This window comes from Xiphias gladius, chromosome 23 (assembly GCF_016859285.1).
Source record: "Xiphias gladius isolate SHS-SW01 ecotype Sanya breed wild chromosome 23, ASM1685928v1, whole genome shotgun sequence".
Classification (NCBI taxonomy): domain Eukaryota; kingdom Metazoa; phylum Chordata; class Actinopteri; order Istiophoriformes; family Xiphiidae; genus Xiphias; species Xiphias gladius.
In genome coordinates, this window is record NC_053422.1 from 23184165 (window position 1) to 23201000 (window position 16836).

At 39.4% G+C, this 16836-nt stretch overlaps 2 protein-coding genes across 2 annotated transcripts in view; both read right to left on the bottom strand.

Annotated features, from left to right (window-relative positions):
• Window positions 1-1077: 1077 nt before the first annotated feature.
• LOC120785750 (AF4/FMR2 family member 2-like) lies at window positions 1078-15849 on the bottom strand. The gene is made up of 8 exons (XM_040120628.1): window positions 15659-15849; window positions 14771-14834; window positions 13998-14134; window positions 9406-9477; window positions 6780-6873; window positions 4635-4687; window positions 1755-1983; window positions 1078-1207 (listed from the first exon to the last, which is right to left on the bottom strand). The coding sequence occupies exons 1-8, from the start codon at window positions 15847-15849 to the stop codon at window positions 1181-1183; spliced, it is 867 nt and encodes a 288-aa protein (XP_039976562.1). The 3' UTR covers window positions 1078-1180.
• Window positions 15850-16642: 793 nt separating this feature from the next.
• The window catches only part of LOC120785812 (AF4/FMR2 family member 2-like), a 134314-nt gene continuing 134120 nt past the window's right edge, over window positions 16643-16836 (bottom strand). Inside the window, exon 19 of the mRNA XM_040120771.1 lies at window positions 16643-16780. Within this exon, the coding sequence (XP_039976705.1) occupies window positions 16643-16780 (138 nt within the window). The remainder of the gene's footprint in view (window positions 16781-16836) is intronic.

The following is a 16836-nucleotide window of genomic DNA, read 5'->3' on the forward strand; positions in this document are numbered from 1 at the left end:
GGCATCTGCGAACTTTGGCCTCCTTTCTTAAATCCACAAAAAGGTTTTTGCAGAAAAAACAGATTTATATTTCTTTATATATTGTTTTGGTATTGGTACCAATACTCAGGTATCACATTGTTTCCAGTAAATGCCTGTGCATGTGTACACCATTTGAATCCAGCGCAGGAGTGTAAACTACTATATAAAAAGATTAACTAATTTCTACCTAATTAAAACTTGAGTTGGATATGATTTTAACTTTACAGAAGTAAAATTTGACCAACTTGTTAAGCCAAGATGGTGAATTTTCAGCAGTCATTGTTCAAAAGCCATTTGTATCCCTGTGACTAATTCAGTTGTTTAATTACAAAAGGGATACGCAATAGAGGCAGGTTCTAGCTTCTTGTTTGCCAGAGTTTATTTTGAGGATCCATCACTAAAGACTGAAGATGGACTGAAAGAGAAGCAGAGGACTAACTTCAGCTTCCATTACTTTAACTCTAGCAGTTGTACCTGAGCCCCTCTCCTTTACCACCATGGTTCTTAGCTAATGATTTCGACCGGTACTTTTCCACTCGGATTGATATCGGCCACAGGCTTTAATTTTAGTCCCAATCACAGACACGTTTCTGGGCCACTGCTGGAGGAGATGAGCCTCTGCTGAGCTCTTTTCCTACTTGAATCACATCAGCCTCTCGCATATCTTTTTACAAATGATCTTGTCAAAAAACACTTTTTACCTCTCCTCTCTGATTCTTATTTCTATTCAGGGACACAGGGAATTTGTAACATCTATTGTCCCTTTAGAATCAGCTATCAGATATGGTAATTTGTAATCTGTGATTCACAGTTGAAATTCCCAAATTTAGTTACTGTTTAGTCCAAACTGCAGGTGAATTTCAGCCCAATTAATCCAGCCAGTCTATGCAATTAAGTTAACGTGGGCGGTGTTGGGTCATCTGAAAGATCCCAGTGGGAACGGAAGCATCGTCCTGAGTCTCATCTCACTTGTAATCCCAGTTCTAGCTCCCAGGCCCCTTTTTTCCTTCCTTCTTTCTTTCTTTAAAAAAAAAAAAAAAAAAATTCTGTCTCCTGTCCCGTCTCTACAGCAGGTGAGCATCTATGCGGAGCCAGTGCAGTCCCTGCCTGATGTATCGGACCAGCTCAGTCATGCTGCTCTGCTGACTCAGCGGCTCCATCACCGAGTCCAGCTCCTGGAAGAAATCTACAGGAGGGCGAGGGAGAGACACAGTTACCAAGGCTTAGTGTATCTGCTGCTGCTTGCGCTGAAATGAAACAAATAACAGTTTCAAAGTTTTTTCTGAGGGTGCTGTGGACATCAAGAGGAAAGTCAGGTGAGGCATTTATTCACAACTGGACATTATCAAACCTTATGATGGTTTACAGCACTTTCCACAATCAGGCCTGCCTTTTGCTGAGCAGTAATTTAATTAATGGAAGTCAAACTACTTTTATTGTGAAGAACAAGATGAATTTCTATTCATCCTGAAAGTGCTATAGATGCCTGAGATACACTATATAGTGAAATACACACTATATATATTGCAGAAGAAGAAACAGCAGTTTAGTACAAGCAGTGTTATATACAGGAAGAAAATGGCATGAACTAACGTTAGTGATAAGATCTGTCACTAATGATGATTCCAAAATTTTAGAACTATAAACTCATGGACTTCTACTTTGAAATGACAGCACATGCAGATTTTTACCATTTTTTAGCATTGATCCGTATCATGTGTCTGTAGTCCTACCTTGGCTATCAGTGGCCAGTCTGTCGGCCGTCTCCCAGTGTTCATAGCTCCGCAGGATGTTGTTGGTGATGTTAACGTGACTGGCAGCCATGTGGTGAATTCGTTGGGGAATAGCCACACTGCCGAACGAGCCTGGGGCACTTCCAGATCCTCCTCCTCCTGCCCTCCTCCTCCTCCACTGCTGGCTGGGGAGGGGCTAAGCGAGAGGGGAGATGGAGTCCCATTGACCCTGGAACACAGAGAGAGGCAGTGAGATCTGGTAACGTTACAGGAACTAAACAGGGAGGTTCTGTAGGCTGGAGGGGCTTTTGAGTTACTTGAGTACATACAAAGAAGAAAGTCTGCACTAAAGTCTGTCAGCCAGGTGCTTTAGTTACGTATTTTCCAAACAGACTTACTGGCATCAAAGATGTGTCTGGTGAAGACCATCTTCATTAGTTTTGGCAGTTTTTTTAAAGCAAGGCCACACTTGATTTTGGAAGGAGGAAAACTGGAAGGGAGCAGCTGCATTGTCCTCTATGGGTTGAAATCTATAAATCTGTGATGTAGCTTGGTACTGTAGATGGAGATCTACCATCTTTTCAGCACAGCTGCTGTTACTGTGTTGCTCAAGCAACAGCTTGATAACATGTTAACATTTATTTTGCTACCGTCTAGGTGTCCAATAATGTTCAGTTCTTTTAGAGCTTGTATTAGAAACAAACTCTCCACAGAGGACCAATTCGGCTTGGAAGCCACCATTTTTGGGAAGTGGAGAAACATACACCTCTAAGCATTTATATTAAGATGGAGGGCATGTGCAGAAATATCGCAGTCTGAAACTAATCAGGTTAAATGGTTTACATGGTACAATTTATCCTTTGATTGGTTTATGAAAAGGTTTAAATGACCCCTCTGCAACCGATTGAATTTCAATCGGTTTGTCCCTGTTTACTCTGATTGAGGTGTTTATATTGAGCATTTTTATTTTGTGTGGGCTTTTAAACCGACTAAATAACAATATCAGACTCCATGTAAATGTATCTAGTAGCATAACCATTATCATTCTTTGTGAGCCATGTTTGTGGCGATCTGATGAATTAAAGATGAAGATTCAATCTCCTTTTAGCTCTTTTTTGTGCTAGTTGCTAACTTTGTCTGCGGTTCGGTGCTCGGCAGACAGTGTACAATGGGTTTATCAGGGCAGTATCACCTGTGGCTGGAAAAAGCTGATGAGATCAGTAAGACTGAACCACCACATTAAACCTGTGGGCCTGTAACACCAAACAGTGAGCTGAAAGAAACTAAAATGCTCCTTGGAGCTGAGGGGAACTGCAGAGTTGGGTAATAATTCTCTGTGGGTTCGTCACTATGAGAGAAACTTTTTACATTACTTATAGTCATTTGATACATTGTTAATAGAAATGTATTGAATAGTGCAGCTTGAACTTTGTAGAATGCTATAACTAAAAACACCACAGGTACACGAGACAGAGGCTACCAATTGTTTTGATCCTTAAGGTGAGACACTGAAGGCAAAAACGTTGTTTTTTCATGCACTGGTCAATTTTGAGATTTTGGGCTATTGTGCTTCCATAATGTCTTCTTTCAGATTAGTGGAAAGAAAACATAGAAAAATGAATATTTAGGTATTTGTTTTTCTACACTTTGTCTATTTGCATCTGTAGATTTCAATTACAATACATATCTTTAAAGACCGTTTTCTCAAAAGGAGTTTTTTCTCCTCCTCTGAGCCAGAAATCTCCGCTTTAGTAGCACTTACATACGCCAGACTTTCCAGTTTTATTCCTATCTATATTCTGGTTTTTACAGAAGGGTTTGTTTATATATAATTCATAGCCTGATTTATATACATTTTATCGCTAAAAACATGTTGAAAACTGATTTTTTATGGCTGTTGACCTGAACCTGGCTTTATCCAATGTTAAGATTTCTGTTTTTGAAATTTATGAAAATTAGCACATATTAAACTAGCTCATTTGCATATTTAAACATAAAATTTAAAAAACCTCGTATTGCAAAAAAATAATTGTCTTAATCTAAGTTATCAGCTGGGGAAGTGTCATGGATTACTTTAATTTTTTAGCTTTTTCACCTGTAGTGTTTCCCCTGAAATAGTAAAACACATTAATAATTGTGGATATTAATGAGACAAAATTACAGTCTTCTGTTTTGGCTTTTTGACTTTGCAGGGAACTATAGCAAATAAAACAAAAGAGTTACCATTTATGGCCTGAAGGCAATAAAAAGTGTTGAATGTGAGAGTCTGTGTAGCAGCTCTGATATTCACTGTATAGTGTCATTACTCATGGCAGTACAAACTGCTCCTGCCGCCTTGCACAGCTGGGTGTGTTGCTCTGGCGGTGATGTAATGTTTGGGATTTGGCCTTGACCCTTGCTGACCCAACGACTTGTGCCTGATTCAGTGCTGCACACACACACACACACACACACACACACACACACACACACACACACACACACACGCACACACACACACAACCGCACAAACACGCTCTGAGCTCCAGTCCTGCTGTTGTGCAGCGTCAGAACTGTCCAAACTCATTAGCTTCACATCCACAGCTCCTTGACGCCTCTCCTCCTCCATCTATCATCACTCCCTCCATCACTCCTTCTCACCCGGTTCTCAGCAGCCCCTCCAGTCCTCTCCTCCTCACATCTACGACAAATCAATCCCTGTATTTGCTTCCTGAGGGGTTTGTTTGAGTAAGTGGCTGTCAGGAGCTGCATGGTATTTTGTAGCAGAGCTCTGGTGAATTATAAATTCTGAATTATCTATGTGAATGAAAGGGACTGATACTGTGTGTGTGTGTGTGTGTGTGTGTGTGTGTGTGTGTGTGTGTGTGTGTGTTTACTCACTTCCCATTGGTCCTCCAGGGAGAAGGTGCTTGGTGGGAACTCTTGGCTGAATTCTGTGTCACAAAAAGACAAATTTATCAAAATAAGTTTTTTATGGCCTACAGTATCTACTTCAGTAGATACAGGAGAGAAACACTAGAGATTGGAGAAAGAGAAGCGATAACATGCACCAGATATCATAATTTACATTTCAAACGGTTTGACATTTTTGGAAATATGCTTATCATTATTATTTGCGAGTGTTCGATGAGAAGTTGGATACCACTTTCCCATCTCTCTCTCATATATTTGAAGCTAACAAAAAGATGGTTAACTTGCTAGCATAAAGACTCGAAATGGGGAAACAGCTAGCCTGGCTCTGTCCAAATATAGCAAAATCTACCAGCCACCTCTGAAGCTCACTAATTACTGATTATCACATTATATCTCATACATCTCATTTGTTTCATCTGCACAAAAAAGTTGTGATTTTAAAGGGGTTATGTGCAAATTTTTTACCTTCGGACAGAGTCAGGCTACCTGTTTCTCTCTGCTCCCAGTTTTTATGCTAGGCTGTGCTAATGGACTGCTGGCTGTAGCTTCACATTTAATGGACGGATGAGGGGGCGGTATCAATTTTTTTTTTCTAACTCTCAGCAATAAAATGACTAAGTGTATTTCACAAAATGTTGACCTCTGTGTCTATTTATTTATTGGTTAAACAGGGTCAGTGTATAATAATAAACATTGTTGTAAAAACACTTGAGTTAGCCGAAACACTAGTGTTCATCTGTAGTCCCTGAATAGATGTTACAAAATCTGCTGTAATGGTTTTGAGTTTAAGTCTGCTCGTGCCTCCTTTCATTCAATCAGTCCAATTGGTTTTGCATGCATGTTGTAATTCTGCCGTCATTTCAAACCCTGCCACTCCTGTCTGCTTTTCCAGGCATTAGAATCACCTGACCTGCTTCTCCTCCCCCACTCACCTGTTCACCTCTTCCCCTCCTTAGCTCCCTAGTATATTTACCGGTCGTTTCCGGTTGCTTTCTGGCAGATTGTCTTTGTGCCATGTGCCTTAGCTTTCCAGCGCTCTGTTCTTTGCCTGCCTGTGTTGATCCTGATCATGCTTTTGACCCTGCCTGTGTGGTTTTTGGATTTTCCCTCAGCCTGACTCTTTGTACTTTGTTTGCTGGCTTCGATTTTTGTATCCTTGTAAAGACTCTTTACTTTTACATCTGCCTCCTGAGTGGTGCTCTTGGGTCTCTTTTCTGAGAACCGTGACAGTCTTTCCATTTCCATTTCAGAATAAACTGTCTGCTAGGTAATAAAATAAGGCATAAAATCTCAATTTACTCATTTGAAAGTAATTAATACCTTAAAGATATTTTTCAAATATCATTCAATAACTTATCATTTTAAAATACAATGTTATTCGTATCTGTGTTTTTGTTTTTGTCTACAAATATATTTATTTTGGATTGAAATGCTTCATTTTATGAATGATATGACTATTATAGACAAAAGCATCAGCTAAATGGCTAAAACATTATTGCTAATATGATGTTAGCCTTAGTCTACTGAGCCACCAAGATGTCACATATGTGAAACTTCTTTAGGATGTAATGTTATTTAGTGACAAGCATTTAAAATCCACTTTAATGTGTCATGTGGATATGTATATTAGAGAGCTGGTTAAACTGTTTTTGTGCCCTTCTTTTAAAATGAACTGCTCATGATCATTTTGGTTATTTTTTTCTTTCTGTCAACACATACTGTATGTACACAGGCTATGCACACATACACAGCTAAACCCCCAGTCAGTCGCTTCCCAGAAATCCAATCCCATCAATGCAAATGCGGCACTGTGATAATGACATCCTCAGTAATTAATTAAACTAAACATAATTAATCAAAACAAGCACATTAAACCCTAACAATCCACTGTGATGATTGATGGAGCTAATTAATACATTAATATCAAAGAGAAAGAATGGATTTTAATAATGTCATGCAAAATTAATGCACAGGCACCATGAAAATTAATATGAAATGTATTTGAGGGTTGTAATTGGCTTTGTGTGTTTTTCAACCACAGAGGGAGAAAATGAGAGAGAGGAAGGAAATAAAGTCCATGTCCGTGTGTGTGTGTGTGCGTGTGTGTGTTACCTTGAAGTACTCCATGAGTGACCGTGAGTACTTGACAGCATGGTCTTTCTTCAGATGGAACATCCTCAGATACAGCAGAGACAGACAGCGGTTACTATGGAAACAAAACCATTAGAGGGCAGATGAATCCTCTGTACAAATTCCCTTTAAAGCTCCATCCTCAATATTATTTTCGTGTCATACACACAAAATGCAACATGCCCCACACGTCCTCATGGATTAACTTCAGTGAAGTAAAGAATGTGAGAAATGTATAATACCATTAAATGAAAATATAAAAACCCACATCTTTGCTTGTGAATTGTAAATTCATTAATTCGAACAGTACACAGTTATAAAAAACACCCCATAATGTTTTGGGATCACTGTGTGGCCTCCTGAAAAACCACTCATACATACAGATTGGTTTTCATGTGGCACAGATGGGTGATTTAAGAGAATTTGTCGTATTCACCAATTTTTTCATAGTTAGAATTTTCTCTGCAATATGAATGAAACTCGCAAGTGGTACAGATTGTCTCCACCGGCAAAAAACACTTGTTTGACTTAAGAATCTAAATCGCTTCCAAATGAATTTGGAGTTTCTGACTCCGACAGCCGTCTCATTGTCTTTATGTTGGTCTCTGACACATCCCCTGGACCTCCAATCTAGGTCAGGGACCACTTTGCTTTAGGAAGATGTTTTTTAGCATCCAACTTTATGTCGAACCAATCTGTAGATAAATATTCTAATTGTTTCAGGTCCTGTAGTAAAGCTACTGACTCAATACCCAGTAATAACAAAGTAAAAACAGAATTTTAGAAATTTTTAGAAATTTATTAAAAAGGAAAAACTGAACTATAACATTGACACAAGTATTCAGACCCTTTGCTATGAGAGTGCCTCCCATTTCTCTTGATCTTCTTTGAGATGTTTCTACACCTTGATTGGAGTCCACCTGTAGTAAATTCAATTGGTTGGAGATGATTTGGAAAGACATACACCTGTCTATATAAAAGTTCTGACCGCTGACAATATATATCAGAGCAAAAACCAAGCCATGAGGTCGAAGGAACTGCCTGCAGAGCTCAGAGACAGATTGATTGTGTCAAGGCACAGATCTGGGGAAGGCTAAAAAAAAAATTCTGCTGCATTGAAGGTTCCCAAGAGCAGAGTGGTCTCCATAATTCTTCAATGGAAGGAGTCTGGAAAAAGCAGGACTCTTCCTAAAACTGGCTGCCTGGCCAAACTAAGCAATCAGGGAGAGAAGCCTTGGTAAATGAGGTGACCAACCCGATTGTCACTCTGACTGAGCTCCAAAGATCCTGTGTGAAGACGAGAGAAACATCCAGAAGGGCAACCATCACTGCAGCACTCCACCAATCTGGCCCTTATGGCAGAATGGCCAGATGGGAGCCTCTCCTCAGTGAAAGACACAAGAAAGCTGCTCAGAGTTTGCTAAAAAGCACCCAAAGAACTCTCAAACTGTGAGAAACAAGATTCTCTGGTCTGATGAAACCCAGATTGAACTGTTTGGACTCAAGTCTAAGCGTCATGTCTGGAGGAAACCAAAACCAGTCACCACTCATCACCTGCCCATTACCATCCCAACGGTGAAGGAGGTGGTAGCACCATCAACGCTGTGGGGATGTTTTTCAGCGACAGAGACAGACTGGTCAGGGGTGAGGGAAAGCTGAACGGAGCAAAGTACAGATATCTCTAATGAAAATCTTGTCCAGGACGCTCAGAACCTCAGACTGGGTCGAAGGTTCACCTTCCAACGGGACAATGACTCTAAGCACACAGCCAAGCCAATGCAGGAGGGGCTTGGGGACAACTCTCTGAATGTGCTTGCCTTGAACCGAATCAAACAAATAAGGAGACCTGAAAATAGCTGTCCACTGACGGTCCCCATACAACCCGACACAGTTTGAAAGGATCTGCAAAGAACAGCAGAAAATCCGCAAAACCAGGTGTGGAAAGCTTGTTGCATTATACCCTAGAAGAGCCAAGGCAGTAATCACTGCCAAAGGCTGAGTACTGAGTATAGGGTCTGACTACTTATGTCAGTGTGACATTTCAGTTTTTCCTTTTTAATAAATCTGCAAAAATTTCGTTGCTTTGTCGTTATAGGGGATTGAGTGTAAATTGATCAGGGAAAAAATGAATTTAAACGATTTTAGCATAAGGCTGCAAAATAAGAAAATGTAGAAAAAGTGAAGAGGACTGAATACTTTAGTAATCCACCGTAAATAATATTAAATAAAGTATATACTGTATATTGACAAAAGAGAGATGACAGGAAATGAGAGGGAAGAGAGAGGGTACGATATGCAATAAAACTCCTTAGCAGGAAATTGCAACCAAATGGTCAACTTCCCAAACCCCCAGGCCACCAATATAATTTAACAGTTGAATGAATAATTAAATATAAAACACCAAACTAGTAAGAGAAATTTCTTCAATCTTTTTGGTGTCTGGTCCAAATATTCAGAGGGGGGCATAAGTTATGTTGGGCGACTCATGACCAGAGTATTTCTAAAATCCTGGTTATGGCCCTACACTTTTTGTAGTTTGTACACAGACACACACACACACACAGACACACACACACACACATATACATAAATAAAAAGAAAATCATACCATAACACAGCTAGTTTCTTCTCAGCGACAGTAGCTGAATGGCTGGTGAAGTTCTTCAACCTCATGGCATACCTGGGAGAGATGCTCATTATTCATCTACTGTCAAAGGTAAACACGCTTTATTTTTCTCATAATAGCAAACGCATGTACAGTCCTGGTTGAAATGATTGGCACCCCTGAATTTTAAGTAGAGAATTTAGAATATCTTCAGAAATAAATGCAAATTGACCTATTTCGTATGATAAGAATATTTAATACACTGTCCAACATATGTTTAGTACACTTGTTTCCAGTTTCTTTTACACAATGGTGAAGACAAGAGAGCTGTCTGAGAGCAACATAACAATTCCAAAGGATACAAGGCAATCGCCAAAGATCATGAAATCCCTGTTTCAACAATTCGTAATGTTATCAAGAAGTTTCACAATCATAAAACTGTTAAGAGGCTTCCAGGATGTGGAGCCAAGAAGAAACTCAATGAGAGAAGTCTGCAAAGGTGGATGCAGATTGTGGAAAAAACACCACCCAAGACATCTTCTGAAATCAGAAGATTAACAAGGCATTTAGAGCAAAATGTGTTACCCAGTGTCAGAAAACTAGGTTTGAGGCGAAGGTAGGCAAAGCACACATCCAGCAGCACAAAAGAATGGTTGAAAGGGATAAGATGGGCTCTTTTAAACTGGCCAGCATTAAGTCCTGTCCTAAATCCCACTGAAAACCTTTGGAGAGAGCTGAAATCTGCCATTTCAAATAGGACTCCTGCAAACTTAGCTTGAACACACAGCATTGGAAGAGTGGCAGAAACTACCAGCAGACAGGTGCAAGAAGCTTCCAGATGGCTACAAGAAACATTTAGAGGCTGTCATTGTTGCCAAAGGTTCTACAACCAAATATTAGTGAAGGATGCCAATAACTGTGTCTGGAGTACAGTTTGTTTCTGTATTATTTCACTATTCACTACTAAGTTTTTTTTTTGTTTTTTTTTCTTTTGTTCAGTAAACTTGGACATTTTATTCAAATACTTTTATTATACAAAATTGGTTAATTTGCATTTTTTTTCCGAAGATATTCTAAATTACCTACTTAAAATTCAGGGGTGCCAATCATTTTAACCAGAACTGTATACTCAAGGTTCATTTTAATTAGAAAATCAAGGTTAAAATAATTCAACGGGCTGCTCTTTCAGGAACATTGAGAATATAAAACAGTGACAGGGCAGTAATTAATTAATTCCTTAAGCTCGTTCACACACAGTATCAATGCTGCTGACGTGCCCTCAGGCAAGGCAAGCTACAAGTTAGCCTTATGTGACCCTGTGGAATGATAAATTTCCCCTTTGGTTATTTATTAGGTATTTCAAAGAACTCTGTGGGGACATCTTAACTGCATCTCAGAAACGCTTTCTTTCCTATTCCCTCAACACAGCAAAAAAAAAAAAAAAAAAAAAAAAATTATTACACATAGCAAGAAAATTACTGTCCCAACCACTAAGACGTGGCTAGATGACTTAATTAACACCTCACATTTTGAGATTTGCTTTGAGAAATAAACTGTCTCAGTTCGACAGAATCAGGCAGCCACTCGTTAGGTATCTTGCAACTTGACATCACATGAGAAAGTTCACATTCCACACCTTTGCGGCTTCTGAGTGAACCAACATGTACAGGCCATCTGGGTGTGTTAGATTGATTGACAAGGTGGGATTATCTTGACTCCTTGTTGCATCCTCCCCCTTCTTTTTTTCTTAATCTCTCTCTCTCTCTTGCTCTCTTTTTCACTTTTGTATACTATTGTTCTGTTTTCTTTCTTTTTTATGTATTCAGTGAATGTCAAGCAGATACCTGTATAATACCTCCTCCAACTTTATAATTGTCAAATTGAGCAACAACTGATTCATTGCCATTTGTTTATGAACCAAATTGCTAAAAAAAATATGTTTGAAAAAAAAAAGCTTTGGGGGTCAGCTGTGGCCCCCTGCCCTCAGTGACCTATCTCACCCTCTCCGATTGCTTAGCAAGGTGGTTAATCGGTCAAAATGAAATTCAGGAGTGACAGGTGAATCGGGGGAGAGAAGCTAAACCTTTATCCTTTATTGATGTCTGTAGGAAAAATTCTTGTCTTTTCACCACAGGGAGGTCAGAGGTGAGAGTCACATATCAGCAGCCCTGCAGGTGGTAATGATTCAGTGTCTTGCTCAAGGACACTTCAGCAGGATGGATGAGTGCAGACAAGCAGAGCTTGATCCATAGTCCTTCAGTTAAAAGACTCTCTCCCACTACACTACCCTGCTGTCAACCTGTCTGCTTTCAGAGGTGGCAGTCATTTGTTATTCTCAGTTTGCTCTTTTTAAGTTGCACTTTGCGACTTCACACACTGGCACCTCTAAAAGCAGCAGAGATCCTGTTAAAACACTAGTCAAACTATGCTCATTATCAACCCTTCCGCCTGTGAGGCTTTAGACAATAAAGTCAAAAAAAATGTAGAGTCCAGCCGTTTCTGAATATATCTTTGGCTTCATTCTAATTAGGGTTTTGTTTTTATTCAAAATCGCAAGTACTGATTTGTCATTTACTGTGGGCAGCGAAGTGACCACATTCAACAGCAGAATATAATTTAAGCTATTAGGCTAAAACTACAACAGGTCAGTAAGGTTGGGCCGATAACATAGGTGTAATTTTTTCTAATATGAATCCTGAAACAATTTTGTAGCAATTATAGAGAAATAGAGACTCATTTATTTGGGGGTTTAGGAAAGAATATAATAGTATAGCATATACAGTATAAATACAGTACGTACTCTGATATAGTAAACACAGTAGATAACAGTTACATAGTTCGGTAGCATGTATAAGCAGTTATTGATTTCCAGAGAATTTTCCTTGAGTAACTGCTAAAATCTTAATGACAGAAATGAATTTAAGCTACCATTTAACCTTACTCTCCACTTTTGTTGAATTTAATGCTTGACTATAATTTACAGCTATATAGAGACACGCATTTTTACAATTTTTACACATTTGAATTTTCTGCTTGTTCAACTGTGCACCGACTAAGAACAAGTTGCTTTGAAAAAGATGGTTTACGCTGTTCACCGGTGCTGGAAGTGCGGGTTGCTGAGATCGCTGCAAAGCCCATATCAGGCATTATAAAAAGCAGCCGTACATGATGGAAAACTTTGAGAGTTTTTTTGTTATTATTTTGTTTGCTGGGGTATATTTGTGTGGAGTATATGCAGAAGGTAATGTAAGCAGAAGGATATGGCTTTCACTTTGGTTCATTTTAGGACTTTCAAAATAAGTGGTCTATTAGGCTATTATTTTTTCCTTTTGTGATCTAACGGAGTTTTTCTATGGCGTACACACGTAATTCTGTGAGTGTTTCACAGGGACTTGATGTTGATGTTCTACTCCTCATCCTGTCAACCAAAGCCCCTATGACAGATAGCCGAGTTCAGTTGATTTCTACAATTCAATTCAGTTTTATTTATATAGAGCCAAATTATAACAGAGGTTATCTCAGGGCACTTTTCATATAGAGCGGGTCTAGACCGGACTCTTTATAGTTATATTTACAGAGACCCAACATTTCCCCATGAGCAAGCACTTGGCGACAGCGGCAAGGAAAAACTCCCTTTTAACAGGTAGAAACCTTGAACAGAACCAGGCTCATGGTGGGCGGCCGTCTGCCTCGACCGGTTTGGTTGAGAAACAGAGAGAGAGAGATGGAGGGAGGGAGAAGGGGAGGGAAAGAGAGAGCAAGCAAGAGGAAAGTTCACATATGGTACATGTACCATACAGTATATTTCAATAAGAAGTGGTGGTTATAGTTCTTTACTGTAACATAGACCAGGATGCACACATGCTCGCGATCATCTGCAGTTTTTGCTCCAAAAACCAACTGAGTGTAGCTGTTGTGACTGCTTTTAAAATTATGTTCAATTTTTGCACATTTTTGTGCAGATGTGTACAGCATTCTAATATGGGTGTACGGTATTGTTATAGTTACGGTGTACATAGTTTAAAGTGAATCTTTAAATGTGTCATTACCCCCACCAAAGGAGGTTATATTTTCTATTTAGATTTGTTTTTCAGCTGGATTATGTAAAAACTACTGAACCAATTTTCACCAAACATGACTGAGGAATAGAACATGGGCCAGGGAAAGAACCCATTACATTTTGGGGCAGATCCGGATCATTTACAATGGATTTGAATTTTTTTCTCTAAAATCAGGGGTGTATTGTTTGAAATTGGCCTTGGCGGAGGTCTGCGCTCTACTGAGTGCCATACTAGTTATGTAAAGTTTAGTGACTTTATCTAAAACTTGCATGGCTTTCTCTGATGCTACCAATTTACTGGATTTAACTGAAAGTAGCGTATACCAAGTGAATTTCACTTTTTCCTTTACTTGGCACCAAACTACATAACCTTTCGCAGGATCATTTATAAGAAATAATATTAGTTACATACAACTTCCTTTGTAGGAAATTATTAGAAATCTGGGGACTCATAAAATAAAGCGTTCACTAACTCCTCCCCATTCATTTCACTTGATAATGTCAATCTGTCACTTTTCTGTCTGTTTATTCCTACCTGATTAGCTCCACAGTCTCTGAGTACATGGTATAAGGTGATTTGGCCTCTAGTGGATCTCGCTCCATAGCATTTCCACACTCTATGAAGGAGAGGGCACCGTCTGCGTAGTTCACTGCTTTACCAAATTTGTCCATCTACAAATAGTGAAGACGAAAGGAAAACAAAAGACAGATACAGAGCGAAAGAGAGAAAGGTGAAATTAAAAGAAATGTAACAGAGGATAGACAGAGAGACAGAAGACATGAATAAGACAGAGATGGAATAACGAATATCTTAACAGCATTGTGGCAGATGCACAGTCTTCTCTTTGAATAATATCCCGCTAAGATGCAATTCCCCAGATAAATCTGAGGAAACAACGCGTAAACATAAGATAAATAACAAGTTAAATAAATCTCATTTCATTGTTTGGGGGGAATCAGATAATTCTTTTGATATTGTATAATCTTGCAGATATCATCAGTCCTTGAATGCAATGTTCCCGTAGAGAAAAATAGTGCAATAAATAACAGAAATTATACAGTACAGTCCTTGATATGAAACAGAATTTCATTCTACGGAGACTCAATGTGCACGCACGCAAACAAAAACACACACATCTGAACAAGTACACACATAATTAAAGTCTAGACTATAGAAGTTAACATTGTGTATTTTCTGTGTGTATCTGACCATCTGTCTTCTCTTTGCCTCCCTGTACACACTCAAGCATACAGGGAGGGTTACAAGCATAGTAACCTGTGTCTTACAGTGATTGCACTAATACTTACCAAAGCATCAGCTTTGTGCTTCAGTCTCTTGGCTTCCTGCATGTAGTAGTCTGCACTGTGGACTCTGTGGAAGCAGCACAGTGAAAAAAGAACATAACATAGCATGATTGCACCAACGCGTTGTTTTACAAACCCCCTGCATTTTATTGATTTACATAATCACTGATTACAAGCAGCTTGCAGTATGTTATATACAGTAGACCATTTAGGTACACATACCTCGGGCTTAGTGTAACCTTAGTATAACAACAAAACATGTTGTCTCATGAATAATGCAGAAACCCTTTGGGACAAATAAGTAACAATATTCATCATCTTTCCAGGTTTCAACAGACCAGTGGTGAGGTAGTTGCAGCTATTTCCATCGCCTACAATATAGCGTTTGCCTATTACTGTATTGTTTTAAAACACAAATACATCCCTAAAATTAGATGAACTATATCAAAATAACACGTAATGTTAAGGCAAATAAAGGGACACGATAAGAGTGGATTAGTGGTCTCAAGGGTCCATTGGTTCCCAGTACCCAAGACATCCAAGTAGTGCTGACTCCAAATTTTTAAAGTGTAATCAGGTTGAATAATGTCTACTTTCTATAGCAACGAATCTCAGGTCTGGCCATACATCTAATACCTCAGTGAAACTGGACAGACTCTCTATCAGCTCCGATCATGCGGTGTGTCATTATTGTAACAGGAAAAAAAAAAAGGTCCTGAGATGGAGAGTGTTACAATACAATACATTCATTTGGAAGAAGCTCTCGTCCAGAGCAATTCACAATAAATGCATTCAAACTGGATAGGAACAAGAGCTGGAACCCCACATAAAAATACAACTAAAAGCCAGTTCAGAGTCTCTGAGGTTGGAATGATCAGTTCCCTTCATTGCCCTGCAGGCCAGTACCAGAGCCTTGAACTGGATCGAGCTGCAGCAGGGTGCCAGTGTAGTGAATTGAGAACAGGAGTGGTGTGGAAGAAGCTGGCGAGGTTGAACACCAGACGTGCAGCAGCATTTTGGATTAGCTGCAGAGGTCTGGTGGCAGACAAGTGTGACTGGTAAAGTTCAGGGGAAAATGACATGTATTGTTATTCTTTCTGACTGTGGCCACTCGATAATTGGTGGATCATCATGCAGCTGCCAGTGTCGGTGTTCTCTCTCTATTAGGGATTGTCGGGGTCGACTGGATTTTGGATTGGGTCATGGTGGAGATAATTAGCAGCCACTCTCTCATTCCACTGGTATTGCTAGCACTAGAGCTATTGAGCCTTTCACTCAGTGTTCACATTGGAAGACCAACATTTAGCCAGGCCATAAAGCAGCACATCTGTAAAAATTCGGCATGCTGGGCATCACTGTAAAAATACAATGTAGAAACTGAGTTCACAGTAATTATACTAATTTTGAGTAAAGACAACTCTGGGAACTCCCCGCTCTGTCTCACAAGAATGTATTTACCTATATCAGACGAGAGGGAAGACATAAATAAAGTGTATCTTTTGATGAAAAAACAAGATACACCCCATTTTTTCAGTGGAGTAAACAATGCACATTTCCATGACAGGGAAACACTTGCTGTCTCCTAACAAAGGAAATGGGGGAATAACACAAGAATCCAGGGAATACGTACAGACTGCTAAGTCTTGTGAACGACAATGATGTTTAGGAAAAAAACATTGGTATAAAGCATGTTGGTGAACAGATGTTATAGGGAGATCAGGCATAAACAAACACTGTAAACTTTCACCACAACTAAAGTGGTTATTAACAGTACTGATGTGGTATTGACGTATCAATGTCAAAATGCAGTTGTAAAGTCTTAACAGTGTAAAGAAGTGTACATATTGGTGTGTATGGTATATACGGTATGTATACTTACGTGTCACTAAACGACAGTCTTGGCCTGCGAGGTTCTGCAGGTTCCATCAGTGGTTCCGACCACACTTCACCGTCTGACTGTCCGTTGGCATGGTAACTGTCTCCACAGGGCTTCTCGCTCTGGGGATCCATTTCCTGTAGTGGGGATGGCATTAAAATCCATGGTTATAATATTATTAATTACTTTTACA

Coding starts and splice junctions, on each gene's coding strand:
- LOC120785750 (XM_040120628.1), bottom strand. CDS start 15,849: ATGTCATTTTCCCCTGAACTTTACCAGTCACACTTGTCTGCCACCAGA. Junction 14,135..14,770: donor AGCACAAAGCTGATGCTTTG/GTAAGTATTAGT, acceptor CACTATTTGTAG/ATGGACAAATTTGGTAAAGC. Junction 6,874..9,405: donor AAGAAACTAGCTGTGTTATG/GTATGATTTTCT, acceptor TTGTTTCCATAG/TAACCGCTGTCTGTCTCTGC.